Source organism: Sapajus apella, unplaced genomic scaffold, assembly GCF_009761245.1.
Source record: "Sapajus apella isolate SASKATOON/1434 unplaced genomic scaffold, GSC_monkey_1.0 scaffold2, whole genome shotgun sequence".
Classification (NCBI taxonomy): domain Eukaryota; kingdom Metazoa; phylum Chordata; class Mammalia; order Primates; family Cebidae; genus Sapajus; species Sapajus apella.
In genome coordinates, this window is record NW_022436942.1 from 23,358,631 (window position 1) to 23,376,483 (window position 17,853).

At 46.9% G+C, this 17,853-nt stretch overlaps 1 protein-coding gene across 7 annotated transcripts in view; it reads left to right on the forward strand.

Annotated features, from left to right (window-relative positions):
- Window positions 1-17,853, forward strand: part of CSAD (cysteine sulfinic acid decarboxylase) — a 34,747-nt gene that overhangs the window by 14,600 nt on the left and 2,294 nt on the right. For 3 of the 7 annotated variants that reach the window (XM_032292768.1, XM_032292761.1, XM_032292778.1), the window contains exons 2-11: window positions 4,518-4,649; window positions 4,952-5,078; window positions 5,161-5,251; window positions 5,598-5,704; window positions 6,118-6,233; window positions 7,045-7,124; window positions 7,476-7,530; window positions 17,058-17,174; window positions 17,256-17,320; window positions 17,602-17,683. In XM_032292768.1, coding sequence (XP_032148659.1) covers window positions 4,524-4,649; window positions 4,952-5,078; window positions 5,161-5,251; window positions 5,598-5,704; window positions 6,118-6,233; window positions 7,045-7,124; window positions 7,476-7,530; window positions 17,058-17,174; window positions 17,256-17,320; window positions 17,602-17,683 — 966 coding nt within the window. In that variant the 5' untranslated portion in view covers window positions 4,518-4,523. Of the gene's footprint in view, window positions 1-2,895; window positions 3,039-4,229; window positions 4,268-4,517; window positions 4,650-4,951; window positions 5,079-5,160; window positions 5,252-5,597; window positions 5,705-6,117; window positions 6,234-7,044; window positions 7,125-7,475; window positions 7,531-17,057; window positions 17,175-17,255; window positions 17,321-17,601; window positions 17,684-17,853 lie in introns of those variants that run through there. The other 4 variants (XM_032292746.1, XM_032292754.1, XM_032292798.1 and 1 more) reach the window with 3 other exon arrangements.

The following is a 17,853-nucleotide window of genomic DNA, read 5'->3' on the forward strand; positions in this document are numbered from 1 at the left end:
TACCCAATAAACTAATAAAAATGATTACCTGTGGGAGTGGGAATAGGGCATATGGAATGAGATGGAAATTAAATTCCTTTTTTTAAATTTTTTTTTTTTTTTTTTTTTTTTTTTTTTTTTTTGAGACAGAGCCCCACTCCATCCCCCAGGCTGGAGTGTAGTAGCATGATCTTGGCTCACTGCAACCTCTACCTCTCAGGTTCAAGTGATTCTCATGCCTCAGCCACATGAGTAGCTGGCACCTGCCACCACGCCTGGCTAATCTTTTTTTTTTGAGAAGAAGTTTCGCTCTTGTTGCCCAGTCTGGAGTGCAGTGGTGCAATCTCAGCCCACCACAGCCTCCACCTTCCGAGTTCAAGTGATTCTCCTGCCTCAGCCTCCTGAGTAGCTGGTATTACAGACATGTGCCACCAGGCCTGGGTAACTTTGTATTTTTAGTAAAGACAGGGTTTCTCCATGTTGGTCAGTCTGGTCTCGAACTCTCAGCTAAAGGTGATCCACCTGTCTCGGTGTCCCAAAGTGGTGAGATTATAGGCATGAGCCACCATGCCTGGCCTAATTTTTTGTATTTTTAGTAGAGATAGGGTTTCTCCATGTCGGCCAGGCTGGTCTTGAACTCCTGACCTCAGGTGATCTGCCCGCCTTGGCCTCCCAAAGTGCTGGGATTATAGGCATGAGCCACCATGCTCAGCCTGGTTTTTTTTGTTTTTTTTTTTTTGAGACAGAGTCGTGATCTGTCATCCAGGCTGAAGTGCAGTGGTGCAATCCTGGCTCATTGCAGCCTCGAACTCCTGTGCTTAAGTGATCCTCCTGTCTCAGCCTCCCTCCCAAGTAGCTGAGACTACAGGTGTGTGCCCCCACACCTGGCTAGGTTTTTTGCCATATTAATCTTTTTTTGTGCTTTGAACTATGTGAATATATTGCTTAATTTAAAAATGGAAAAGAAATACAAAACTATAGTAATAAAAGGGCAGCTCCAACTATAGCTGATTGTTCATATTTTAAAAGTCGGGTCTTAGTAGGTTATCAGGTCTTCTGATTTTTTTTTTTTCACAAGGAGCCGGAAGTCTGTATTTTTACATAAAATATCTTTCAGTGTTGACAATTGTTATTTTTGAGACGGAGTCTCGCTCTTGTTGCCCACGCTGGAGTACAGTGGCACGATCTCTGCTCACTGCAACCACCGCCTCCCAGACTCAAGTGATTCTCCTGCCTCAGCCTCCTGAGTAACTGGGATTACAGGCACCCACCACCACGCCAAGCTAATTTTTGTATTTTTAGTAGAGATGGGGTTTCACCATGTTGGCCAGGCTGGTCTCAAACTCCTGACCTCAGGTGATCTGCCCTCCTTGGCCTCCCAAAGTACTGGGTGTGAGCCACCATACCTGGCCTTTTTTTTTTTTTTTTTGAGACAGTCTTGCTCTGTTGCCTGGGCTGGAGTATAGTGGCATGATCACAGCTCCCTGCAGTCTTGACCTCCTGGGTTCAAGTGACCACCTTCGCCTCCTGAGTATCCGGGACCACAGTTGTGCACCACCATGCCCTGCTGATTTTTAAAATTTTTTGTCGAGATGGGGTCTTCCTATGTTGCTCAGGCTGATCTTGAACTCTGGGCTCAAGCAATCCTCCTGCCTTGGCCTCTCGAAGTGCTGGGATTACAGGAATGAGCCACTGCACCTGACCAAGCTTTTTCTATTTTTAATTATTTTCTTTTACTTTTAAAACTTCATTGTTAAAAACGAAGACACAAACACACACATTAGCCTAGGCCTACACAGGGTCAAGGTCATCAGTATCACCGTCTTCCACCTCCACACCCTCGGGGGCAATAACAGGAATGGAGCCGTGGTCTCCTAAGATAACAATGCCTTCTTCTGGAATACCTCCCGAAGACCTGCCTCAGGTTTTACAGTGACCTTTTTTAAAAAATAATGATAAGTATAGTTAATAGATGAGCCAGTAACATAGTTGTTTATAATTCTTATCAAGTATTACATACTGTGTGTAATTTTATGTGTCGGACTTTTATATGACTGGCAGCACAGTAGGTTTGTTTACACCAGCATCAACACAAACCAGTGAGTCAGGCATTGCCTTATGGTGTTGTGACAGCTGCGATGTCACTAGGAGAGTTTCCAGCTTCATTGTAGTCTGTATGGGATCACCATCAAAAATGATCCATCATTGACTGAAACGTCGTTATGTGGTACATGACTGCGGTGTGAGGTCTAGTGGCTGTTGGTAGTTGATTATATTAGACCAGCCCATTTTGAGGATGGTTGCTCCCTTTCCAGATTTTCGTGATCTTCTTGCCCTGTCATTTGGGGGGTGCCAAAGGCCTTGGTGTTTGCTCCCTTCTCCCATCCATCTCTCTCAATGTTCTCTCCTTTGAGGAATGGAGCCCATCACAAAGCCTCAGCTATACCCTGACTCTTAAACCTGCTTTCCATTCCAGCATCTCATCAGAGCTGTGGGCCTGGCCCCCTTCCATAGGAGTATCTATAGTTCCAGAAGACTTCCACTCAGATGAGTCTTTCCAAGCAGTAACTACTTTATATCTACCCAGCTTCCCCTTTCTGCATCCCTGTTTCTTTGAGGGGTGCCATCATTTTTCCACTCTCCCAGGGTCATCTTTGAGTCTTTCTTCTCCTGCAGCATAGCTCCCCTAAATGTTGAATTCAGCATAATACAGGGAATGAGCATGCCTGCAGGTTCTTCTGTCTTTTTCTACCAACATCTCTCTTATTCAAGTGTGGATTGCCTCTTGCTTCATTTACTGCAAGAGCCTGTTCATTCTCCTGCATCCTGCTACTATAAATTAGTCTTCTGAGGGCATCTATCACACTGCATTATTCCTTGCCACACAGTCTTTCAGCGACTTCCCATTTTCTGCAGGATAAAATGTTGATTCCTTGGCCTGGCTGACACTCATGACTCCTCATGTGCTCACGAAGCTCTGCCCACCCTGCCTTCACTCCCATGCTCCTGCCAGCCCGGTGCCACCACTGACCTCAGGACAGGCCCTGCTCATTTGTGCTGTAAGCTCATGGCTTGCCTCCTCTTACCCCTGAATGCCTCTCTTCCTCCCTGTCACCCACCACATTTCTCCTGCCTTCTCTCGATATTCAGCTCCAGTTCCACTGTAGATCTTTCTCAGCCTTCAGCCTACATCCATCTCCCCCTTTCCTGAATTCTGAGGATACCTAGGGTCAGCATCCAGCCACGCCCTGGTCTGTAACTGTTGCTCGTGTGTCTGTGTCCTCCCAGTGGGGAAAGGGGCCTTTCTCAGTCCCCAGTACCATGGGGCGAACACAGTTGGTGCTCACTACAAACAGGACTTCCAGCCCAGAAGGCACAGGATCATACTTGTTTAGCAGATGCTTCCTCAGTATAACCCCTTTCCTTCCTGCTCTAGGTGAAGGCTTTAGAAAGCAGGGCAGTTCTGAAAAGGCTCTGGGGGTTGGGATGCAAAAGAAGTTGGCCTATGAGGCTTGCCTAAAGGATTTTTTTTTTAACCCATTTTGAGTTAGGCCTAAAGGATTTTATGTCAGCTAGATGCTCATGCCTGTAATTCTAGCACTTTGGGAGGCTGAGGTCTGTGGATCACCTGAGGTTAGCAGTTTGAGACCAGTCTGGCCAACATGGTGAAACCCCGTCCCTACTAAAAATACAAATATTAGTTGGGCATGGTGGTGGGTGCCTGTAGTCTCAGCTACTCAGGAGGCTGAGGCAGGAGAATTGCTTGAGCCTAGGAGGCAGAGGTTGCAGTGAGCTGAGATCATGCCATTGCACTCTGGCCTGGGTAGCAGAGCGAGACTCCATCTCAAAAAAAAAAAAGAAAAAAAAGGATTTTACGTCCCTGCCTGTCGGACACCCTCTTTCTCAGTCTCCAGGGTCACCTGTGACAGTTTCTTGGACTCTTGTCTTCCCTCTAGACTCCCCCACGTTGGGCCCTGGGATGCACAGTGCAAGTCCCCTCTTCTGCGCTGATCCTCTGCTTCTCGCCTCTCTGGGGTTAATGTACCACGGGTTTTGCCTTTCATCCCATTTCCCATCTCCTTCTGTCAGCTAATGATTATTCAGGGAGGGTCACCTCACCCTGCTGTCCCTATCCCAAATCTGTCAAAGTTCTGTTTAGGGCAAAGGTCATGAGAATTATGTCATGGCCATGTGACTGCTGTTTTCACCCCACTCCTTCTGCCGTCTTGGTCCTACCATTCGGAGGAGCTACCTGTGCACCCTGCCTCTGGCTCTCCTGAGCAGAAAGGTAAGCTGCTTGTCTGTGCCTCAGGTGGAAATGGCCACTAGAGTCCACCTGCCCAGCATTGACTGCCTTTTCTCTCACCTGTTCCCCCTGGCTTTCTCCCTGGGCACTCTCACTTGCCCTTGTCTGTGCATTGGAGGCTGAGACTGAGCTGCAGGACTCGGACCTCAGGCCCATTTGGGGAGGAGGCTCCTGCTGGGTAGGTCTGGGTAGGGTACCAGGCTGAGTACGGAATGACTCTGTTCTGCCACAGATCCTGATGGCTGACTCAGAAGCACTCTCCTCCCTTGCTGGGGATCCTGTGGCTGTGGAAGCCTTGCTCCAGGCCGTGTTTGGGATTGTTGTGGATGAGGCCATTCAGAAAGGAACCAGTGCCTCCCAGAAGGTAAGTCCTTTCTCCTCCTCCTTCCCATCAAGACTTCTTGTTCTCTATCCAAATCTGGCTCAGAACTTTCCTCCTTTGATAAGCTTCTCCCCAGAATTCATCCCTGTTCCTCTGCGTACCTCGGGGATTTACATACTGGGTCTTAACTGTGTTCTCTACCCTTGTTCATTTTCACGGTTTTGCTTTAAAAACATCCTGAAGTTGTTAGTGCAGGTTGGCCGTGTCTCATGTCTGTGGAGGTGTGGTTTGACAGCCAGTTCACAGGCATCCCAGGCCCCCAGCATCCCCGGCTCTCCTCCTAGGTCTGTGAGTGGAAGGAGCCTGAGGAGCTGAAGCAGCTGCTGGATTTGGAGCTGCGGGGCCAGGGGGAGTCGCAGGAGCAGATCCTGGAGCGTTGCCGGGCTGTGATTCGCTACAGTGTCAAGACTGGTGGGTCCCGGCTTCTGTGAGGAGACTGGGGAGTTTGCCCTGAGCTCCACTCTGAGCTCCCTGCCCTGCTTCTCTTCTCCAGGTCACCCTCGGTTCTTCAACCAGCTCTTCTCAGGGTTGGATCCCCATGCTCTGGCTGGGCGCATTATCACCGAGAGCCTCAACACCAGCCAGTGAGCATCCCAAGGCCCCTCCACCAGCCCACAAAGGATTTAGGTTTGCTGGAGAGGTGCCTGAGGGTAGGGGAAGAGAATGCTCCCTCTCTACTGTTTCTGGGAATCCCTGTCAGCAGAGAGTTTTTCCTCATATCCTTTGGACCCCCTTTCTCCAAACTTCCTCGGGCCTCCTGATCCCTGTTTTTTCTTTCTTGCTTCCCTAGTTCTGTCACCAACTTGTTCTCTTTGGACTCTTCCTTTGCTCATTCTCATCACCTCCTTTCTGTGACTCCTGTGCAGTTTAAGGGCCCGTCTGGGCAGCCCCTCCCCATCTGTCCTTTCTCGTCGTTCTCTCTCCTGGCAGGTACACGTATGAAATCGCCCCCGTGTTTGTGCTCATGGAAGAGGAGGTGCTGAGGAAACTGCGGGCCCTGGTGGGCTGGAGCTCTGGGGATGGAATCTTCTGCCCTGGTTTGTGAGAAGGAGGGGGACCTTCCTTTGGCCTTTTTATGGTTTCTCCTCCCCAACTATTCTCTTGCTCTGGCAGGGAGGGATGATTCCTCTTTGATTCCTCTCCAGCTGGGCCTGGACCAGGCCAGGGAGGAGGCTGCCCGGTCCCTTCATGCTCATGTTTGTCACCCTTTCACTGGTCTAGTGCCTACTGTCTCTGGACAGAGGCTGTCTCTTGGGGGCAGCATTGGGTGTAGAGGGGTGTGGTCAAGAGGATCTGCTGATCCTGGGATGGCGTGATCCTGGGAACTGTGGGCTGGGAGCCAGTCATACCTGCTTCTTTGATGAGCTCTTCTGGTGGAAAGGGAAGGGGAGGCAAGCTCCAGTCTTGGTCCACTGCCCCTTTCCCTTGCCACCACCCCTCCCTGTGACAGGTGGCTCCATCTCCAACATGTATGCTGTAAATCTGGCCCGTTATCAGCGCTATCCGGATTGCAAGCAGAGGGGCCTCCGCACACTGCCACCCCTGGCCCTATTCACATCGAAGGAGGTGGGGAAGAGGCACAGGCCCAACCTTGGGCTCCTGATTCTAATCTCCAGCCAGCTAAGTAGAGACCTTCCAGGTCTTCTCCCTACCCTCCCCACATCCTCCAAGGCCAGCCTGCTCCCAGGCAGATGTGCTTCCTTCCAATCAAGGAGGCCAAGTGACTGCTCCTGCTCACATTGCCTTCAGTTTGAGGGCAGAGGAGGGGCCATGAGTGCAGTGGATGCAGCCCATACTCTATCTACTCAAGAGTGTGGTCTGTGGACCAGCAGCGTTGGTACCACCTAGGGCTTGTTAGAACTGCAGAATCTGGCCAGGTGCAATGACTTATGCCTGTAATCCCAGCACTTTGAGAGGCCAAGGTGGGTGGATTGCCTGAGCTCAGGAGTTGGAGATCACCCTGGGAAACATGGTGAAACCCTCTCACTAAAATACAAAAAAATTAGCTGGGTGTGGTGGTGGGTGCCTGTAGTCCTAGCTGCTTAGGAGGCTGAGGCACGGGAATTGCTTGAGCCTGGGAGGTGGAGGTTGCAGTGAGTCGAGATTGTGCCACTGCACTCCAGCCTGGGAGACAGAGGAAGACTCTGTCTCCAAAAAAAAAAAAAAAAAAAAAAGAATCTCAGGCCCCACCCCAGACCCCAGACCTAGCGGACTTGAATCTGCATTTTAACCAGACACCCAGATGATTCGTATGCACACTAACATTTGAGAAGCCTTGGTCTACAGGATCCCATCTGTTGCAGCTCATACTTGACTTTTACCTTTTCTCCCAACCCCCATCAAGTTGTGCTAACCTGCCCTCTTTTTTCCCCCGCAGTGTCACTACTCCATCCAGAAGGGAGCTGCGTTTCTGGGACTTGGCACTGACAGTGTCCGAGTGGTCAAGGCTGATGAGAGGTGAAGGTCCTTTGGCCCACATGACTGTGACCCACCTTGGCACAGTGTACTTTCCTGCTGCCAGAATGCCCTGGCATAAAGCCCTTACCGCTGGTGAACCTGTCTCCCCTCACTATTTGGTAGAATTGCTGTTCTGTCTCCCAGAGCCTGCCAGCATCTCCCACCTCTGCCACATCTGCCAGCATTTCCCACCTCTGCCACATCTGCCAGCATCTCCCACCTCTGCCCTGAGATCTGTTTCACCCCCCTGAGGGAAAGACCAGGACTGTCATCTCTGTATTGCTAACCTCATCTTACCCTGCCTTCAACAGAGAACCTGTCCCTGCCCTACCCTCTCCTTTTTTTTTTCAGAGGGAGAATGGTCCCCGAGGATCTGGAGAGGCAGATCAGTCTGGCCGAGGCTGAGGTGAGAGTGAGGGTCACTGGGGTGGTGGAGCCTCCAGCCTTCTTGGAGGGTTATTTGTGCTCTCCCTGCTCAAAACACCCTTCATCCCTCTCCTCATCTCCATTCCCATCTCCCCTGTAGGCTGAAGTGACTGTGGGGAGCTTGGAGGTGAGGTCACTGTGTTGCTTTCTGGGGCTCTGCCCAGACACCTAGGACTAGTTGGATTCTGAGAGGCAGGACTGAGTCAAGGAGCAAGTCCCAGGCAGCACCACAGGGAGGGTGCTGGGGGCCTGCAGTGTAGTGTAGAAGGTTCCTGTGGGCTGCAAGGGTCTGCGCAGGGAGAGGCTGAGGAGGGGAGTGGAACTGGTGAGGACTGTGGGTAGTGGGGATGAGGAGACACCAGCACTATCTTCCACTTTGAGGGGTATGTAACTGCTATAGCCACCTTGGAGGGCATTTTGGCACCATCTATACAATTTTATTTATTTTTATTTTTAAATATTTTTAAAACATTATTTAAATATTTCGTATATTTTTTATTAAAAAAATTTTTTTGAGACCAAGTCTCACTGTCATCCAGGCTGGAGTGCAGTGATGCGATCTTGGCTCACTGCAAACTACCCATCCTGGGCTCAAGCTGTCCTCCCACCTCAACCTCCCAAGTAGCTGGGATTACAGGCGCCAACCACCACACCCAGCTAACTTTTCTATTTTTTGGTAAAGATGGGGTTTCACCATGTTGCCCAGGCTCCTCTCAAACTCCTGGGCTCAATTGATTACTCGCCTTGTCCTCTCACGGTGCAGAGATTACAGGCATGAGCCGCCATGCCCAGCCGACAATTTTAGATATATCTTTCCGATTCAGAGTTCCACTGCTAATAATTTATGTTATAAATCATCATCACAAGTGTGTGGAATTCTGTACATGAGAATATTTCCTGGAACAGAGGGTAAATGTTTATGTTTAAATATAAATGTAAACTTTTTTTTCTTTTTTGAGACAGAGTCTTCCTCTGTCGCCCAGGCTGGAGTGCAATGGCACAGTCTCAGCTCACTGCAACTTCTGCCTCCTGGGGTTCAGCGATTCTTGTGCCTCAGCCTTCTGAGTACCTGAGATTACAGGTGTGCATCACCATGCCTGGCTAATTTTTGTATTTTTAGTAGAGACAGGGTTTCACCATGTTGGCCAGGCTGGTCTCGAACTCCTGACCAAAAACAGTCTACCCACCTTGCCTCCCAAAGTGCTGGGATTGCATGTGTGAGCCACCATGCCTGGCCATAAATGTTTTTAAAAAAACATTTAAATGACCATTAGTAGACAAAATAAATTACGGTATATCTGTGTGTCTCAGTTCCTTCCTCTGTAAAATGGATAGAATATAGAGCTTGACACATAAGGTTATTGTAAGGATTGAATGAATGAGTATATGTAAAGACTTAGAAGAGTGCCTTAGAATTTAGCTGCACTGTATAAATACAAGCTGCTGGTATTGCTGCTGCTGTTATTATTTATTTATTTATTTTTGAAATGGAGTCTCACTTGTTGCCAGGCCAGAGTGCAGTGGTGTGATCTTGGATCACCGAAATCTCCGCCTCTCAGGTTCAAGTGATTCTTCTGACTCAGCCTCCTGAGTAGCTGGGACTACAGGCATGCACCACCACACCCAGCTAATTTTTGTATTTTTAGTAGAGACGGGGTTTCGCCATGTTGACCAGTATAGTCTCGATCTCCTGACCTCATGATCTGCCATCGTCAGCCTCTCAAGGTGTTGAGATTACAGGCGTGAGCCACTGTGCCTGGCCCTTTGTTGTTACTATTATTATTATTATTAGAGTACTGGGTAACCATTTAAAAGAATAAGGTAAGAATATATATACTAACATGAAAGTATCTCCACTATATATATTAAATATATATTGCAAATTGTAGTATAGAGTGGACATTATGAGCACATTTTTGTTATTTAGAACAGTATAGGCTGGGCATGGTGGCTCATACCTGTAATCCCAGCACTTTGGGAAGCTGAGGAAGACAGATCATGAGGTCAGGAGTTCGAGACTAGCCTGGCCAATATGCTGAAACCCCGTCTCTACTATAAATACGAAAGTTAACCGGCGTGGTGGCGCATGCCTGTATTCCCAGCTTCTCAGGGGGCTGATGCAGGAGAATCACTTGAACCCAGGAGGTGGAGGTTGCAGTGTGCTGACATCGTGCCACTGCACTCTAGCCTGCATGATAAAGTGAGACTCCATTTCAAACAAAACAAAAAGAGAAAACAGCATATATTTATTGATACATGGATGTTAACTTCTGAGTAGCACTAAGGACAACAATTAGAATAGTGATGTTTCTCTTTTTATTTTATTTTATTTTTTTTATTTTTTGAGATGGAGTTTCGCTCTTGTTACCCAGGATAGAGTGCAATGGTGTCATCTCAGCTCACTGCAACCTCTGCCTCACAGGTTCAACCGATACTCCTGCCTCAGCCTCCTGAGTAGCTGGGATTACCGGCATGCGCCACCACGCCCAGCTAATTTTGTATTTTTAATGGAGACGGGGTTTCTCCATGTTGGTCAGGCTGGTCTTGAACTCCTGACCTCAGGAGATTTACCAGCCTCAGCCTCCCAAAGTGTTGGGATTACAGGCCTGAGCCACTGTGCCTGGCCTGTCTCTTTTTAATTATAGAAACTTTTTGATAATAGCTATTGATACATAATTCACATAACATGTAATTCACCTAACATATAATTTACCCACTTAAAGGGTACTATTTAGTGGTTTAGCATATTTGCAGAGTTGTGCAAACATCATCATAGTCAGTATTAGAACATTTTTATCACCCCCAAAAGAAACCCCATACCCTATAGCTGTTGCTCTCGAATTCTCCCAAAACTCCCAGTGCTAGGCAACCAGTCATCTACTTAGTGTCTCTATAGATTTGCCTGTTCTGAATTCTGGAATCATGCTATACATGCCTTTTGTGATGAGCTGCTTTTACATAGAATAATGTCTTCGAAGTTCATCCAAGCTGTAGCATATACCAGTACTTCATTTCTTTGTGTGGCCAAATAATATTCCGTTATATGGATATACCACATTTATTTATCCATTCATCAGCTGATGGACATCTGGGTTGTTTCCACTTGGGGCTATTACGAATAATGCTGCTATAAACATTTGTGTACAGGTTTTTGGGTGAAAATATGTTTTTATTTCTCTTGGTTATACACCTAGGAGTGGAATTGCTGGGTCATATGGTAACTCTGTATCTAACCTTTTTTTATTTATTTTTTAAATTTTTTATTATTTTTTTTAAAGACGGGGTTTCACCATGTTGGTCAGGCTGGTCTTGAAATCCTGACCTCAGGTGATCAGCCCGCCTTGGCCTCCAAAGTGCTTGGATTACAGGCGTGAGCCACCACGCCCGGCCCTGAATCTAACCTTTTGAGAAACTGCCAGGCTGTTTTCCAAAGTGGCTGCACCCGTTACAGTCCCACCAACAATGTAGGAGGGTTCCAGCTGCTCGACATTCTCACCAGCTCTTGTCATATCTTTTTTTGATTATACCACTTTTTGGGTGTGAAGTGGGATCTCATTGTGTTTTGATTTGATTTTCCCTGGTGACTAATGATGTTGAGCAACTTGTCATGTGCTTATGGGCCATTTGTATGTCTTCTTTGGAAAAATGTCTACTCAGATCTTTCACCCATTTTGTTTTTCATAGAACTTTTATTCCAGTAAGGAAGACTGACATTCACAAATATGTGTAAAAATCTGCATATGTGCTATGAAGGTGAGGTACATTGTGCTCTTTGAGCACAGAATACAGGATAATTGACCTAAACAGGAGGTGAAGGAGTCAGGGAAGGCTTCCTTCAGAAGGGATGGTTGAGCTGAGACTGGAAGGGAGAAAAGAAATGAACTAGGTGGCCGGGCGCGGTGGCTCACACCTGTAAACCCAGCACTTTGGGAGGCCGAGGCGGGTGGATCACGAGGTCAAGAGATCGAGACCATCCTGGTCAACATGGTGAAATCCCGTCTCTACTAAAAAAATCCAAAAAATTAGCTGGGCATGGTGGCGCGTGCCTGTAATCCCAGCTACTCAGGAGGCTGAGGCAGGAGAATTGCCTGAACCCAGGAGGCGGAGGTTGCGGTGAGCCGAGATTGCGCCATTGCACTCCAGCCTGGGTAACAAGAGCGAAACTCCGTCTGAAAAAAAAAAAAAAAAAAAAGAAATGAACTAGGTGGTGCCCCTTTGGGCAGACAAGAAGATTCTGTGTGTGTGCAGAGGCCATGGCATATTTCCGGAATTGAAGATAGGGAGCAGGAGCAGCTTCCCTCCTTTGCCTGGACTGTTTCCACTCCACCTGTAGCCTTCCTCATCCATGGGTATTTGCTTGGGGCTGGTGCTGCCGTCCACCCGAGTCTCCCAGTCATCAAGGGAGCATTTGGAAGCATGTGGAGCTGTTTTATTTTGTGGTGTTTTGTGACATTAGCCAGAGGGCATTACTACATTTATTGAGAGAGATACTAAACATTTCTGCAGTGTGCAGGAATAGCTCTACATGCCAGTAGGGTCTCTGTTGAGAATCTGCCAGTTCTACCTTTTGGTGTGTGTGTGTAACATAAAATTTATAATCTTAACCATTTTTGCATGTACAGTTCAGTTGTCTTAAATACATTCACATTTCTGAGAAACCAGTCTTCAGAAGTCTTTTCATCTTGTTTTTTTTGTTTTTGTTTTTTTGAGACAAAGTATCACTCTGTTCCCCAGGCTGGAGTAGAGTAGCACAATCTCAGTTTACTGCAGCCTTTGCCTCCTGGGTTCAAGCAATTCTTTCCCAGCCTCCTGAGTAGCTGGGATTACAGGCCCCCTGCCACCACCCCTGGCTAGTTTTTGTATTTTTAGTAGAGTTAGGGTTTTGCCACGTTGACCGGGCTGGTCTCAAACTCCTGGCCTCAAGTGATTCATCCACCTTGGTCTCTCAAAGTGCTGGGATTACAGGCATGAGCCACTGCACCCAGCAGAACTCTTTTCAATTTGTAAAACAAACTCTATATCCGTCGAACAACAACTCATTACCCCCTCCTCCAGCTTCTGGCAGCCACTGTTCTACTTTCTGTCTCCATGACTTTGACTGTTGTAAGTACTCATATAAGTGGAATCATATGGTATTTGTCTTTTTCTATTGGCTTATTTCACTTAGCGGAATGTCCTCAAAGTTCATCCGTGTTGTAACGTGAGAATTTTCTTCCTTTTTAAGGCTGAATAATATTTCATTGTACATACATGTTACATTTTACTTATCCATTCATCTCTTTGGGTTGCTGTTTGGAATCTCTTCGAGACCCTGCTTTCAATATTTTGGTTGTATACCCAGAAGTGGAATTGCTGAAGCCTAGGGTAATTCTATTGAATTTTTTTTGAGGAACTGCCATACTGTTGTCTATAGTGTCTGTACCAGTTTACATTCTCGTAGTGCACAAGGGTTCTGATTTCTTCATGTTCTTGTCAATGCTTTTTTTTTTTTTTTTTTTTTGAGACAGAGTTTCCCTCTTGTTACCCAGGCTGGAGTGCAATGGCGCGATCTCAGCTCACCTCAACCTCTGCCTTCTGGGTTCAGGCAATTCTCCTGCCTCAACCTCCTCAGTAGCTGGGATTACAGGCACGCGCCACCATGCCCAGCTAATTTTTTGAAGTTTTAGTAGAGACGGGGTTTCACCATGTTGACCAGGATGGTCTCGATCTCTTGACCTCGTGATCCACCTGCCTCGGCCTCCCAAAGTGCTGGGATTACAGGCATGAGCCACCGCGCCCGGCCGTCAATGCTTTTTTTTTTTGAGACAGGGTCTTGCTCCGTCATCCAGGCCGGAGTGCAGTGGCATGATCATGGTTCACTGCAGCCTTGACCTCCCAGACTTAAGTGATCCTCCCACCTCAGCCTCCCAAGTAGCTGAGACCACAGGTGCACACTGCCACACTTGGCCAATTTTAAACATTTTTTTTGGTAGAGACCCATCTCTACCAAAATCTCACACACTGTGTTGCCCAGGCTGGTCTCAAACTCCTAGGCTTCAAACCATCCTCCCACTTCAGCCTTTTAGAGTACTAGGATTACAGGCATGAGCCACCATATCAGGCCATTTTCTGTTATTTTAATAGGTGTTACCCTAATGGTTGTGAGGTGGTAACTCATCGTAGTTTTGATTTGCTTTTCCCTAATGATTAGTGATGCTGAGCATCTTTTCATGTGCTTATTAGTAATTTATACCTTTATTGAAAAATGTCTAGTCCAATCCTTTGCCCATTTAAAAAATTATGTTGTTTTTTTATTACTGAGTTATACGAGTTCTTCATATATTCTAAAGGTAAGTCCCTTATCAGATGTTTGATTTTCAGATATGTTCTTCCCATTCTATAGGTTGGCTTTTCACTTTTTTCAAACTTTTATTTTAGATTCAGTAAGTACATGTGCAGGTTTGTTATAAGGGTATATTTTGTGATTCTGAGGTTTGGGGCACCCAGGTAGTGAGCATAGTATGCAACACGTATGTTTTCAACCTTTGCTCCCCTCCCTCCCGCTTCTGATAATCCCCAGTGTCTGTTCCCGTCTTTCTGTCCATATGGACTCAGTATTTAGCTCCCATTTATGAGAACATGTGGTATTTGGTTTTCTGTTTCTGTGTTAACTCACTTAGGATACTGGCCTCAGCTGCATCCATGTTGCTACAAAGGACATTTCATTATGGCTGCATAATATTTCATGGTTTATATATGCCACATTTTAAAAAATTTAATCTGTTCGTGGGCACTTAGGTTGATTCCATGTCTTTGCTGTTGGACTTTGCACTTTTTTGATAGTGTCTTTTGAAGTATAAAAGTTTTAAATTGGCTGGGCACAGTGGCTCACACCTGTAATCCCAGTACTTTGGGAGGCTGAAGAGGGCGGATCACCTCAGGTTGGGAGTTTGAGACCAGCCTGACCAACAAGGAGAAACCCCATCATCTACTAAAAATACAAAATTAGCCAGGTATGGTGGCACATGCCTGTAATCCAAGCTACTCAGGAGGCTGAGGCAGGAGAATCTCTTGAACCTGGGAGGCGGAGGTTTCGGTGAGCCGAGATGGCGCCATTCCACTCCAGCCTGGGCAAACAGAGTGAAACTCCATCTCGAAAAAAAAAAGTTTTAAAATTTGAAGTCCAGTTTATCTAGTTTTTCTTTGGTTGCTTCTGTTTTTGGTGTTATATCTAAACTAACCCTCTGTTTAAAAGATTCACTCCACTGTTCTAAGAGTTTTACCGTTTTAGCTCTGACATTTAGGCCTATGATCCAATATGAGTTAATGCGAGGGTGTGATGTGGATATCCAGTTGTCCCAGCACCATTTGTTGAAAAGACAGTTTTTTCTCCAATAAGTTTTCTTGGCATTCTTGTAAATCACTTGACTGTAAACTGAAATCGGTTGACTTATTTCTGGGTTGTCAGTTTTGTCCCATTGATCTGCATGTCTCTCGTGTAGACCACATTGTCTTGATTCAGCTGTAGCTTTGTCGTATGTTTTGAAATCAGGAAGTGTGAGTCCTCCAACTGTGTTCTTTTTTCAAGATTGTTTTTAGCCAGTCTGGGTTCCTTGAATTTCCATATGAATTTAAGATCAGCTTGTCAGTTTCCGCAAAGAGGGCAACTGGGATTTTGTTAGGAATTGTGCTTATTCATCAACGTGAAACATCTTTCCATTTATTTAGGGTTTAATTTCTTTCCACGGTGTTTTATAGTTTTCAGAGTATATTCTTTTGTTAAATTGATTCTTAAGTATTTTATTCTTTTTGGCGTTTTTGTAAATGAAATTGTTTTCTTAATTTCATTTTTAGATTGTTGCTAATATGTATAGAGATAAAATTGATTTTTGTATATTCTGTCTTTTGGAAGAGTTTGATCTGTTATCAGTTTTTTCATTAAATGATGGACTTCATCAGTGAAGCCATCTGGGCCTGGGCTATTCTTTTCTTTTCTTTTTTTTTTAGACATGGGGTTTCACCATGTTGGCCAGGCTGGTCTCAGACTCCTGACTTCATGTGATCCACCCACCTCAGCCTCCCAAAGTGCTGGGATTACAGGCATGAGCCACCGCGCCTGGCCCAATTGAGACAGGGTCTTGCTCTGTTGCTGAGGCTGGAGTGCAGTGGCACAATCAGGGCTCACTGCAGCCTTGACCACCTGGGCTCAAGTGATCCTCCCATCTCAGACTCCCACTGTGGTAGGTGTTTTTTTTGTTTGTTTGTTTTTTTGTTTTTTTGAGACAGGGCCTCACTCCATTGCCCAGGCTGGAGAACTATAGTGCAATCACAGTTCACTGTGGCCTTGATCTCTCAGGCTCAAGTGATCCTCCTACCTCAGCCTCCCAGGTAGCTGGGACTATAGGAGTGCGTCACTATATACCTGTGGTTTTTTTTTTTTTTTTTTTAGAGAGAGGCGGTCTCGCTAGGTTGCCCAGGCTGCTCTCGAACTCTTGGGCTCAAGCAGTTCTCCTGCCTTGACCTCCCAAAGTGCTGGGATTACAGGCATGAACTACCACATCCAGCTTGTGGTAGTTTTTAAAATTACTTATTCAATTTCTGCATAAACTTTTGTACTATTCAAATTTATTTATTTATTTTTGAGACAGAATCTCACTCTTTTCGGCTGGAATACAATGGCGCGATCTTGGCTCAGTGCAACCTTTGCATCTTGGGTTTAGGCAATTCTGCTGCCTCAGCCTCAGCCTCCCAAGTAGCTGGGATTACAGACATGTGCCACCACACCCAGATAATTTTTGTATTTTTATTAGAGATTGGGTTTTGCTGTGTTGGCCAGGCTTGTCTCGAACTCCTGGCCTCAAGTGATCCGCCTGCCTTGGCCTCCCAAAGTGCTGGGATTACAGGCATTAACACTGCTTCTGGCCTGTTTATTTTTTGAGACAGTTTTGCTCTGTTGCCCAGGCTAGAATACAGTGGCACAGTCCTAGTTCATTGTAACCTCAAACTCCTGGGCACAAGCGATCCTCCCACCTCTGCCTCCTGAGTAGCTGGGACTACAGGCATGAGCCACCACACTTGGCTAATTTAAAAAAAAAAAATTTCTTTTAGAGATGGGGTCTTGCTTTGTCGCCCAGGATGGTCTTGAACTGTTGGCCTCTGCCAATCCTACTGCCTTGGGCTCCCAAAGTGCTGAAATTATAGGTGTGAGCCACTATGCCTGGCTCAAAATTTTTTCAGTAGCATTTGGATCTTCCAGTAAAACATTAAAAGTTTTTTTGAGAATATGAGCTTTGGAAATAAAAACCTAGGTTCAAAGACCTATGTTCAAAGTCCATCTGTGGAGCTTCTGCTTGGATCTTTGAACGTCAGTGTTTCTGCCTGCACATTAAAAATGACGGTAATACATCGTTGTGAGGTTGCAATGGGCTATTTTAGGCATGCAAACAGCTTAGAGCTGGGCCCAGCACCAGGCTCTGAGTAGCTTTTGAGATGACTTTACGTCTTTCTCCCTCTACATTTTGACAACAGGGTGCCGTGCCGTTCCTGGTCAGTGCCACCTCTGGCACCACTGTGCTAGGGGCCTTTGACCCCCTGGAGGCAATTGCTGATGTGTGCCAGCGTCATGGGCTATGGCTGCATGTGGATGTGAGTGGGACTTGGCTTGGCGGGTGCGGTGGGGTGGGCTGAGCCAAGGCCAAGGCCCACACTATTCCTCCTGCTCCACAGGCTGCCTGGGGTGGGAGCGTCCTGCTGTCACAGACACACAGGCATCTCCTGGATGGGATCCAGAGGTGCATATGATCCCCTTCTTCCGAAATCCCACCCTTCAAACCATTGATCCAGAGAATCATCATGGACTAGGCAGTTTAACATGGCTGGGGAAGGAGGCTGATGGGAGGGGGACTGGAGGGAGGATGGATTGGAGCTGGGAGGTCAGACATACCAATTCTTCCTGATGCTGGGTGAGGGTAAGGCCAAAGCCCCATTACTAGGGGTCTGGAAAAGGAGGAGGGGCTCTGGTTGGGGAGCTGGAGGAGGAGCCACTGACCTGCCTTTGCTCTACCCCATCCAGGGCTGACTCTGTGGCCTGGAATCCCCACAAGCTCCTCGCAGCAGGCCTGCAATGCTCTGCACTTCTCCTCCAGGACACCTCGGTGGGTCTGCCTCTGCCCCTGCACCGGCCCCACCTCTCTCTCTGGAGCGCTGCCTTCTCTATCCCACCTTAGATGAGGTCCAGGCCTTTCTTTATTTTCTTTACCCCATCCCTTCTGAAGCCGCATCTCTGCTACCACCCTTCGCTGTCTTAGGCTCCTTCACTCCCCCA